This window comes from Oncorhynchus masou, chromosome 28, assembly GCF_036934945.1.
Source record: "Oncorhynchus masou masou isolate Uvic2021 chromosome 28, UVic_Omas_1.1, whole genome shotgun sequence".
NCBI classification, from domain to species: domain Eukaryota; kingdom Metazoa; phylum Chordata; class Actinopteri; order Salmoniformes; family Salmonidae; genus Oncorhynchus; species Oncorhynchus masou.
Genome location: NC_088239.1, coordinates 10,937,927 through 10,950,306, shown reverse-complemented (window position 1 = coordinate 10,950,306; position 12,380 = coordinate 10,937,927). Strand labels below are relative to the sequence as shown.

The window sequence follows — 12,380 nt, the reverse complement described above, 5'->3', positions numbered from 1 at the left end:
GACTATCCACAGGGGTACTAGGACTATCCACAGGGGTACTAGGACTATCCACAGGGGTACTAGGACTATCCACAGGGGTACTAGGACTATCCACAGGGGTACTAGGACTATCCACAAGGGGTACTAGGACTATCCACAGGGGTACTAGGACTATCCACAGGGGTACTAGGACTATCCACAGGGGGTACTAGGACTATCCACAGGGGTACTAGGACTATCCACAGGGGTACTAGGACTATCCACAGGGGTACTAGGACTATCCACAGGGGGGACTATCCACTAGGACTATCCACAGGGGGTACTAGGACTATCCACAGGGGGTACTAGGACTATCCACAGGGGTACTAGGACTATCCACAGGGGTACTAGGTACACAGGGGACTAGGACTATCCACTAGGACTATCCACAGGGGTACTAGGACTATCCACAGGGGTACTATCCACAGGGGTACTAGGACTATCCACAGGGGACTAGGACATCCACAGGGGGTACTAGGAGACTATCCACAGGGGTACTAGGACTATCCACAGGGGTACTAGGGGTTCCACAGGGGTACAAATCCACAGGGGTACTAGGACTATGTACTAGGACTATCCACAGGGGGGGTACACAGGGGTACTAGGACTATCCACAGGGGTACTAGGACTATCCACAGGGGGGGACTATCCACAGGGGTACTAGGACTATCCACACAGGGGTACTAGGACTATCCACAGGGGTACTAGGACTATCCACAGGGGTACTAGGACTATCCACAGGGGTACTAGGACTATCCAAAGGGGTACTAGGACTATCCCAGGACTATCCACAAACTAGGACTATCCACAAGGGGTACTAGGATCCACAAGGGGTACTAGGACTATCCACAAGGGGTACTAGGACTATCCACAGGGGGTACTAGGACTATCCACAGGGGTACTAGGACTATCCACAGGGGTACTGGAGAAGACTCATGAGACATAGGGCATGAGGGGGGGTACTAGGACTATCCACAGGGGTACTAGGACTATCCACAGGGGGTACTGGAGAAGACTCATGAGACCATAGGGTTACTGGTCAAATGCATGAGGGGGTACTTCAGGGGTATTCCGGGCAGAACACAATTCAGTTGGTGGTAAAGTACCCCCAAAAGGTTGGGATCCACTATTCTAAAACACGTGTCAAATTCATTCCATGAAGGGCCGAGTGTCGGGGTCTTTACTCCTCCCTTGTACTTGACTGATGAATTCAGGTCCCTGATTTATAAGGCACTCCTCTCACAAGGTTGTCTGGGTCTTCATTGAAAGGAAAAAACCAGACACTAGACCCTCCATGGAATGAGTTTGACACCCCTGGTCTAAATACACACTTCTACCTGACAGTCCATCCAACTTTGAATGTATCACTGTGTGTTCTACATGAACCTTTTGAGATAATGATTTATCAGTATTTCCTACACCCACTACTTAACACTGGCGGTTGGTCAACCATGCAGGCCTAGCTGGCTCCAGGAAATAGATAGCAGAGGGGCTGATCAGTTCTGGAACTCAGTGATTGGTTCTGGAACTCATAGGGCTGCTGCAGATGGCAGACTCCTGTTAGTGTATAACAGTGATGGCGAACAGGTCTATGATAAATCTTGGGCCTTTTTGAGGGCTTCAATGAGATCAGAAGACTGGTAGTGGTTGGACTGACTGGCTGAGACAGTCCCTCCACTCAATGTACGGACTCAGGGCTAGCTCCATAGAGCCAGGGAGCTACTCTGGGATGTAGTATGTATAACACTGATGTTATTGGCTGGAGAGGTGTAGTTTCCCTATTGGATTACTTTACTAACACAGATGGCAATACTGGGGCCTGTTCTGGAGGGTTTGACATATATATATATATATATATATATATATATATATACATACATACATACATACATACATACATACATACATACATACATACATACATACATACATACATACATACATACATACATACATACACACACACACACACACACACACACACACACACACTTAGGTTGGAGTCATTAAAAGTTGTTTTTCAACCACTCCACACATTTCTTGTTAACAAACTATAGTTTTGGCAAGTCGGTCAGCACATCTACTTTGTGCAGGACACGTCATTTTTTCAACAATTGTTCACAGACAGATTATTCCACTTATAATTCACTGCATCACAATTCCAGTGGGTCAGAAGTTTACATACACTAAGTTGACTGTGCCTTTAAACAGTTTGGAAAATTCCAGAAAATGATGTCATTGCTTTAGAAGCTTCTGATATGCTAATTGACATAATTTGAGTCAATTGGAGGTGTACCTGTGGATGTATTGCAAGGCCTACCTTAAAACTCAGTGCCTCTGCTTGACATCATGGGAAAATCAAAAGAAATCAGCCAAGACCTCAGAAAAAGAAGTTGTAGACGTCCACAAGTCTGGTTCATCCTTAGCCGCAATTTCCAAACGCCTGAAGGTACCACGTTCATCTGTACAAACAATAGTACACAAGTATAAACACCATGGGACCATGCAGCTGTCATACCGCTGAGGAAGGAGATGCGTTCTGTCTCCTAGAGATGAACTTACTTTGTTGTGAAAAGTGCAACTCAATCCCAGAACAACAGCAAAGGACCTTGTGAAGATGCTGGAGGAGACAGGTACAAAAGTATCTAAACGAGTCCTATATCGACACAACCTGAAAGGCCACTGCTCCAAAACTACAGTTTGCAACTGCACATGGGGACAAAGATGGTACTTTTTGGAGAAATGTCCTCTGGTCTGATGAAACAAAAATAGAACTGTTTGGCTACAATGACCATCGTTATGTTTGGAGGGAAAGGGGGAGGCTTGCAAGCCGAAGAATACCATCCCAACTGTGAAGCACAGGGTGGCAGCATCATGTTGCCACAGGGTCCATATGCTTTGGACAAAAGCGTCTGAATGGGATATATATATATGTGGGGGTGCTTTGCTGCAGGAGGGACTGGTGCACTTCACAAAATAGATGGCATCATGAGAGGAATATTGCGTGGATATATTGAAGCATCATCTCAAGACATCAGTCAGGAAGTTACAGCTTGGTCACAAATGGGTCTTACAAATGGACAATGACCCCAAACATACTTCCAAAGTTGTGGCAAAATGGCTTAAGGGCAACAAAGTCAAGGTATTGGAGGCAGAACTGAGAAAGTGTGTGAGAAAGGAGGCCTACAAACCTGACTCAGTTACACCAGCTCGGTCAGGAGGAATGGGCCAAAATTCACCCAACTTATTGTGGGAAGTTTGTGGAAGGCTACTCGAACCGTTTGACCCAAGTTAAACTATTTAAAGGCAATGCTACCAAATACTAATTGAGTGTATGTTAACTTCTGACCCACTGGGAATGTGATGAAAGAACTACAGGCTGAAATAAATCATTCAATTTCACATTCTGAAAATAAAGTGGTGATCCTAACTGACCTAAGACAGGGAATTTCTACTAGGATTAAATGTGAGGAATTGTGAAAAACGGAGTTTAAATGTATTTGGCTAAGGTTTTTTGATACACTGCAGATTTGCAGGTTTTCCTACTTACAAAGCATGTAGAGGTCTGTAATTTTTATCATAGGTACACTTCAACTGTGAGAGACGGAATCTAAAAAAAACCAACAGAAAATCACATTGTATGATTTTTAAAATTAGCATTTTATTGCATGACACAAGTATTTGATCACTTACCAACCGGTAAGAATTCCGGCTCTCACAGACCTGTTAGTTTTTCTTTAAGAAGCGCTCCTGTTCTTTTCTCATTACCTGTATTAACTGCACCTGTCCACACACTCAATCAAACAGACCCCAACCTCTCCACAACCCCAACCTCTCTACAATGGCCAAGACCAAAGAGGGTGTAAGGACATCAGGGATAAAATTGTAGACCTGCACAAGGCTGGGATGGGCTACAGGACAATAGACAAGCAGCTTGGTGAGAAGGCAACAACTGTAGGCGCAATTATTAGAAAATGGAAGAAGTTCAAGATGACGGTCAATCGCCCTCGGTCTGGGGCTCCATGCAAGATCTCACCTCGTGGGGCATCAATGATCATGAGGAAGGTGAGGGATCAGCCCAGAACTACACGGCAGGACCTGGTCAATGACCTGAAGAGAGCTGGGACCACAGTCTCAAAGAAAACCATTAGTAACACACTACGCCGTCATGGATTAAAATCCTGCAGCGCACGCAAGGTCCCCCTGCTCAAGCCAGCGTATGTCCAGGCCCGTCTGAAGTTTGCCAATGACCATCTGGATGATCCAGAGGAGGAATGGGAGAAGGTCATGTGGTCTGATGAGACAAAAATAGAGCTTTTTGGTCTAAACTCCACTTGCAGTGTTTGGAGGAAGAAGAGTACAACACCATCCCAACCGTAAAGCATTGAGGTGGAAACATAATTCTTTGGGGATGCTTTTCTGCAAAGGGGACAGGACAACTGCACTGTATTGAGGGGAGGATGGATGGGGCCATGTATTGCGAGATCTTGACTAACAACCTCCTTCCCTCAGTAAGAGCATTGAAGATGGGTCGTGGCTGGGTCCACAGATTTTTGTTTCAGATTCCGTCTCTCACTGTTGAAGTGTACCTATGATAAAAATTACAGACCTCTACATGCTTTGTAAGTAAGAAACACTGACGATTTTGCAGGTTATCAAATACTTGTTCTCCCCACTGTATGTATGTATATATATATATTTATATATATATATTTATATATTTATTTATTTATTTATATATTTATTTATATATTATATATATATATATTTATTTATATATTATATATATAGATTTATATATATATATTATTTATATATATATATATATATATATATATAGATTTATATATATATATATATATATATATATTATATATATATATATAATATATATATATAATATATTATATATATATATATATATATATATAATATATATATATATATATAATATATATATATATATATAATATGCGCATGCAAGAAGGCCCAAGGGGGTGTGGTATATGGCCAATGTACTATGACTTAAACACGACGCAACCTGGAGTGCATGGACACAGTCCTTAGCCGTGGTATATTGGCCATATACCACAAACCCCCGAGGTGCCTTATTGCTGTTATAAACTGGTTACCAACGGAATAGCAGGTATGTTTTGTCATACCCGTGGTATATGGTCTGATTCACCACGGCTGTCAGCCAATCAGCATTCAATGCACGAACCACCCAGTTTATATTTATATATTAAACCAATGCTTGTTGTTGATGATGCATATATCTGACACTAAATAATATTGTGTGCCTTTTGAAACTTGACATATAGGAATAATTGTTTGCGCTGTATTTTTTTCCTGGCACATGCTAGTTCCTTCACTCGTGGAATCTTGAACCATTTTGGAGAACTTTTCAAATACGACCATAGCAGCTCGGTTGTGTCCTTGAACTGTTGGTCTCGTTTATGTAAGTGGAATTGCTTTCATTTGACAATAAATTTGTTTTTAAAGGAGCGACCTCGTCTTTTGTTTCTTTTTGACTGGTAAATCACTCATTTTTGAAATCCAATTTGGATTTAAGAAGATTAACTATAGTGGAGGCTGAAACTCTTAAAATCCAATTTGAGAACCGCTAAAAAGAAACCAGACTGGTGCGTGACGGTCCTAAGTGCCATGTTTCTATCACATCTACTTTAGGGCAATTCCATTGTAAGGGTGATGCTGAGACTCTGATTTTTCCAAAATGGATGTCAAACAAAAACCAGTGATTGCAAAGTTAAACAAACCATACAACTCTATGCACAAGGACGACTTAACAACTTCCACCATCTACACTGTTCTTCAGGTACAGGGCATTCGGAAAGTTGACTTTTTTTTGTGACTTTTTCCACATTTTGTTACGTTACAGCCTTATTCTAAAATATATTAAATTGTTTTCCCCCTGATTAATCTGTACACAATACCCCATAATGACAAAGAAAAAAAAAAGATTAAAATGAAAATGTTTGAAATTTTTATTTAAAAAAATACAAAACTGAAATATCACATTTACATAAGTATTCAGACCATTAACTCAGTACTTTTTACTTAGTATCTCCCATTCTTCTCTGCAGATCCTCTCAAGCTCTGTCGGGTTGGATGGGGAGCGTCGCTGCACAGCTATTTTCAGGTCTCTCCAGAGATGTTCGATCGGGTTCAAGTCCGGCCTCTGGCTGGGCCACTCAAAGACATGTCCCGACGCCACCCCTGCATTCTCTTGTCTGTGTGCTTAGGGTCATTGTCCTGTTGGAAGGTGAACCTTCACCCCAGTCATAGGTCCTGAGCGTTCTGGATCAGGTTTTCATCAAGGATCTCTCAGTACTTTTCTCCATTCATCTTTGCCTCGATCCTGACTAGTCTCCCCGTCCCTGCCGCTGAAAAACATCCCCAAAGCATGATGCTGCCACCACAATGCTTCACCGTAGGGATGGTGCCAGGTTTCCTCCAGATTTGACGGTTTTGTATTTAGGCCAAAGAGTTCAATCTTGATTTTATCAGACCAGAGAATCTTGTTTCAAGTGGGCTGTCATGTGTCTTTTACTGAAGAGTGACTTCCGTCTGGCCACTCTACCATTCAGGCCTGATTTCTCCCACGATTGCTCAGTTTGGTTGGGCGGCCAGCTCTAGGAAGTCTTGGTGGTTCCAAACTTCTTCCATTTTAAAAATGATTGAGGCCACTGTTTTCTTGGACCTTCAATGCTGCAGAAATGTTTTGGTACCCTTCCCCAGATCTGTGCCTCGACACAATCCTGTCTCGGACCTCTTTAGACAATTCCTTCAACCTCATGGCTTGGTTTCTGCTCAGACATGTACTGTTTAACAGTGGGACCTTATATAGACAGGAATGTGTGCTTTTCTAAATCATTAAAAATGATCTCAGTTTTGAGTCTTGTAGCAAAGGGTCTGAATACTTATGTAAATAAGGTATTTCTTTGTTTTTATTTTAAATACATTTGCAAACATGTCTGAACCTGTTTTCTTTTCACTTTGTCATTATGGGGTAATGTGTGTAGATTGAGGGTAGAAAAACCTTATTGAATCCATTTTAGAATAAGGCTGTAACAACATGGAAAAGGGGAAGAGGTCTGAATACTTTCCGATTGCACTGTCAATGCGTTTTTGTGAAATGTTTAGTGGAAACTGTTAAAAGTTGTCCTTGTGCAAAGAGTTGTTGTTTTTCGTTTGAAAACCCATTTAGAAAAATCTGAGTCTCAGCATCACTCCGTTTACTGTGGAATTGCCATTTACCATTTGATCTTTGAAAATCAACCCACAGTCTCATAGTTCCATTATCACTAATAAGCAGCCTATCAGTAGTCATTAGGTATATCAAGGGGAACAACTTAGATGTGGCCATAAGGTTAGTGTTGGGATGGGAATCTGAGAAGCCTACTAGATTCTAATGTACTATAGAACCACTGATCCACAGGGCCCTGAGATGTTACTCTGTTCACACACAGGCTATACCACCACTGAGGAGAGGGGGGAACTTGACTTCAGTAACAGACAAACAGACTGTAGTACAGAGGAGTAAGCTATGTTCTCTCTGTCTCAGGGAGACAGGTGCCCCTGGGGTCTGGCTTGGGAAACCCCTTTGCCTCAGGAGTGGGCTCTAGCACGGGCTCATCAGGCCTTGGAGGTAGTACCTGTCTTTTTACATTAGTCTGTCTCATCCCCATCCATCTACCTCTCATCCTCCTACTTTTTACTATCCCCCTCTCTCACTCTCTTGATCTCTTTATTTTTATCTCTCTAACTTCTTCTGTTCCTCACCCTTTTTTCCTTACCCTCTCACCCCCCCCCTCTTGTGTAAGACAGGTGGCAGTATTAGGGAATGTATCTAAGTTTTTAAGCTCTTCACTATCTAGGGCTGAAACAACAGTCTGCCTGGAGCTGGGGTCTGGTGTGGGTCTCTCTGCTTTACTCTCTTCATTGGATACCCGCTGCTCTTTCCTCATTGGTCTACTCTCAGTATACCCTGTGTGTCAGTGAGCCATTACGGAGGCTTAACTCCCTCTTTTCCTCACACGCCCTTGCAGTTTGTGTGTGTGTGTCCGCCCGCACCCGTGTCCATGAAGTGTAGCTCTTTCCGTCTTGTCATAGCAGCATAGTTAGTGTGTCTGTGTGTCCATGAAGCTAAGCTCTGTCTGTCTGTGTCTAGTATGCCACAGCAACACTCATGTCTGTCTGTCTGTCTGTCTCACTCATGTCGTAGCAGCATAGAGTGTGTGTCCAGGAAGCTAAGCTCTGTCTCTCTCTCTCTCTCTCTCATGTCGAGGCAGCATAGTTAGTGAATGTCTTACTAAAGCTTGGCTCCTCTCTCTCTCCTGCAGTATTTGTTGGGGGTCCAGGTTTCGGGGGGGTTGCGACGGGGGGTTCATTTGGTTTCTCCTCCGCCAGCAAGGCCTCGGGAGGGAGCCTGAGCGCAGGTACACACTCCTCACCTCCTGTCTCAGCAGACACCCTGTGAGCATTCTAAATATTAATAACGCATGTTCTTTCTCTTTTCCTTCCCCCAGGTTTTGGTAGCAGCAGTAGTTCGGGGTTTAACTTCAGTAACCCCGGGCTCAACGCGTCTGCCGGCCTGACGTTTGGAGTGTCCAACCCTACCGCCACGGGCTTCGGCACGGGAGGTCCCCTGCTACAGCTCAAGAAGCCCCCGGTGGGAAACAAAAGGGGCAAGAGATAGTCTCTCCACCGGTGCTCAAGGGGCAAAGGGAACAGTGGGGTAACAGTTAGGATTTGGGGAGGGAAAGCTGATCCTCGCTCTATGACTTCCAGAACTGTCCGTGTTTGTATAATGGGTTAAATGGGTCGCAGTCCATCTTAGATGGATTTGGGGAGGGTAGGTTTATTCTAGATCTGTGCCTAAGGGTGACTTCTAGAGCAGTCCATGGGAGGTGGAGACGGGGCTAACAGTCTGTCCCAGATCTCTATTTTTATATGTCAGGGAGCATGGGGGGACGGAGCAGGATGTGGGGAGGAGCAGGTGGTTGGGAGGAGGGGGGTGAGCAGGATGTGGGGAGGAGCAGGATGTGGGGAGGAGCAGGTGGTTGGGAGGAGGGGGGTGAGGGGGAGGAGGGGGGTGGGTAGGAGCAGGATGAGGGGAGCAGGAGGGAGGAGCAGGAGGGAGGAAGGGTAGTAGGAGCAGGAGGTAGGGAGGAGGGGGAGCAGGAGGGAGGGTAGTAGGAGCAGGAGGTAGAGAGAAAGGGGTATAGGAGCAGGATGGAGGGAGGAGGTGGTGTAGGAGGAGGGGGTGTAGGAGCAGGATGGAGGAGGAGGGGGTGTAGGAGCAGGATGGAGGAGGAGGGGTTATAGGAGCAGGATGGAGGAGGAGGGGTTATAGGAGCAGGATGGAGGAGGAGGGGTTATAGGAGCAGGATGGAGGAGGAGGGGTTATAGGAGCAGGATGGAGGAGGAGGGGTTATAGGAGCAGGATGGAGGAGGAGGGGGTATAGGAGCAGGATGGAGGGTGGAGGTGGTGTAGTAGCAAGGGGGCTGTAGGAGCAGGATGGAGGGGGGATAGGAGCAGGATGGATGGAGGGGGGTAGGAGCAGGATGGATGGAGGGGGGTAGGAGCAGGATGGATGGAGGGGGTAGGAGCAGGATGGAGGGAGGAGGGGGTAGGAGCAGGATGGAGGGAGGGGGTGGGAGCAGGATGGGGTGGGAGCAGGATGGCAGGATAGGAGCAGGATGGAGGGAGGCAGGGTAGGAGCAGGATGGAGGGAGGGGGGGTAGGAGCAGGATGGACGGAGGGAGGGGGTAGGAGCAGGATGGACGGAGGGAGGGGGGTAGGAGCAGGATGGATGGAGGGGGGTAGGAGCAGGATGGAGGGAGGGGGGTAGGAGCAGGATGGAGGGAGGGGGTAGGAGCAGGAGGGAGGGAGGGGGTAGGAGCAAGATGGAGGGAGGGGGGTAGGAGCAGGATGGAGGGAGGGGGGTAGGAGCAGGAGGGAGGGGGGTAGGAGCAGGATGGAGGGAGGGGGGGGTAGGAGCAGGATGGAGGGAGGGGGGGGTAGGAGCAGGATGGAGGCATATCTAGCTAGTAACTATTTTCAACAAACAGTTCAAACCAATCAGCACATTTGGAGAAGTTTCATTACCTGTGTTTTAAATTTTAAACCTTTATTATTGTTTCATCGTGATTGCTGGGGGGGGGTTTATACGCTGTGTGTGTGTGCGTTTGAGAGAGCGAAAGAGTGTGTGCGTGTGCAAGTGAGAGAACTTGGCCATGCTGAATGTCCCACACAGCCCTTCATACAAGTTAGAACCTGAAAGGGATTGATCAAAACCATAATTGGAAATAACCTCTGTACCGAAACTGGTGTTGGTCAGTCAATAGATCAATAGGTCTTATTGTATGGTGGGTGGAGGGTGATCCTATTGCTGTCTGTTTTCCAGTTGTCTATTCTGATTCTCTGTCACCAAATAGTGATCCCATTAGCTTTTCTTTTCATCTGAGGTGATGAAGGTAAACTTGTATTTTCAAACAGAAGTTTAATAATAAAAGTTATGTTGTTGATTCTTTGCCTTGGTGTGACTGTGTTATTGTTGAAATGTTTCACTTCTGAGCTAACAGGCTGTCCATGTATAAACGGAAAAGACTAAATGGGATTCTTGGGATGTCTAACTCTGACGTCAACCCATTGATGTTTAAATGTAAACTGTAAGAGTTAGGGCACAGATGGAACAAGAAGCTATGGTTAATTATAAATATATTAGTTATAAACAAGGATGAAGGTTTAGTTATAAATGTCTGGTTAGGGTAGGGAAGCTACAAGGATGATGAGGCAGCCTATAGGAAGGTCAGACACTGCCAGGACAACAACCTCTCCCTCACCGTCAGCAAGACCAAAGGAGCTGATTGTGGACAACAGGAAATGGAGGAGCGAGCACAGCCCCATACACATCCATGAGGCTGTGGTGGAGTGTGTCGAGATCTTCAAGTTCCTTGGTCTCCACATCACTAAGGAATGAACAATGTTCACACACACCAACACAGTTGTGAAGAGGGAACGACAGCGCCTCTTCCCCCTCAGAGGGCTGAAAATATTTGGCATGGGCCCCTATAGAACCTCAAAGTTCTATTGCTGCACAATTTAAGAGCATCTTGACTGGCTGCATTACGGCTTGGTATGTCAACTGCAAGGCACCTGACCACAAGGTGCTACAGAGGGTGGTGAGTACGGCCCAGTACATTACTGGGGCCAAGCTCCCTTCCAGGCTGTGTCAGAAGAAGGCCCAAACAATTCAGACTCCAGCCACCTAAGCCATGGACTTCTCGTATAGTTAAGAACAGAATCTTGCAGGATTCAATAGTTGTAAGAGTTGTTGCCCTGTCTCTTTCTCTGTGATGTCATTCTAATGGGATCCATAAAGAACACAACCCTCTGTTTCTCTGTGATGTCATTCTAATGGGATCCATGAAGAACACAACCCTGTCTCTTTCTCTGTGATGTCATTCTAATGGGATCCATAAAGAACACAACCCTGTCTCTTTCTCTGTGATGTCATTCTTATGGGATCCATAAAGAACACAACCCTGTCTCTTTCTCTGTGATGTCATTCTAATGGGTTCCATAAAGAACACAACCCTGTCTCTTTCTCTGTGATGTCATTCTAATGGGATCCATAAAGAACACAACCCTGTCTCTTTCTCTGTGATGTCATTCTAATGGGATCCTTAAAGAACACAACCCTGTCTCTTTCTCTGTGATGTCATTCTAATGGGATCCATAAAGAACACCACCCTGTCCTCAAACATTTACATTATAAAGTGCAAAGTTATGGGCAAAGACAAAAAACATCCACATGAAATAATATATTTTTCTTGATCAAATAACATGGAAAACAATTCCTTTTTGTGCAGTATTAATCTAATTTACCATCCTTACAAACCACTCAATGTACACTGGTCATCTAGGTTTGTACCTGTAGATTTTCCATCACCACAAATTAAAAAATGGTGGTTTGTGATGATGTGGCTTAGTTGCCAGGGTTGTAGGTTGGATTCCCACAGGGGACCAGTATGAAACTGTTTGCACTCAGTACTGCAAGTTGCTCTGGATAAGTGTCTAATAAAATGGAAAAGGAATTCATAAACCATTTCAGTTTTTACAAAGTATTTCAAGAAACTGGAAAACGTTTCAAGCAAGTATTTGTATATTCCAGATGAACTGTACTCGTCCTGTATTAGTGGACACGAAAGACATCTTCAGGGCTGGCCGTGTTTTTGCAAGACCCCCCCCCTGCTTCCTGCAGGCTAAGTGTATATATAAGACTGCTTAACATGATTACTAAATACCTGCAATGACTTTTTGGACTCTTCCCACA

At 44.9% G+C, this 12,380-nt stretch overlaps 1 protein-coding gene across 7 annotated transcripts in view; it reads left to right on the top strand.

Annotated features, from left to right (window-relative positions):
• LOC135517156 (nucleoporin p58/p45-like) overlaps window positions 1-9,063 on the top strand; it is a 20,518-nt gene extending 11,455 nt beyond the window's left edge. The window contains exons 11-13 of one of the 7 annotated variants that reach the window (XM_064941207.1): window positions 7,604-7,687; window positions 8,382-8,477; window positions 8,568-9,063. In XM_064941207.1, coding sequence (XP_064797279.1) covers window positions 7,604-7,687; window positions 8,382-8,477; window positions 8,568-8,737 — 350 coding nt within the window. In that variant the 3' untranslated portion in view covers window positions 8,738-9,063. Of the gene's footprint in view, window positions 1-7,603; window positions 7,688-8,381; window positions 8,478-8,567 lie in introns of those variants that run through there. The other 6 variants (XM_064941204.1, XM_064941206.1, XM_064941208.1 and 3 more) reach the window with 6 other exon arrangements.
• Window positions 9,064-12,380: the final 3,317 nt, after the last annotated feature.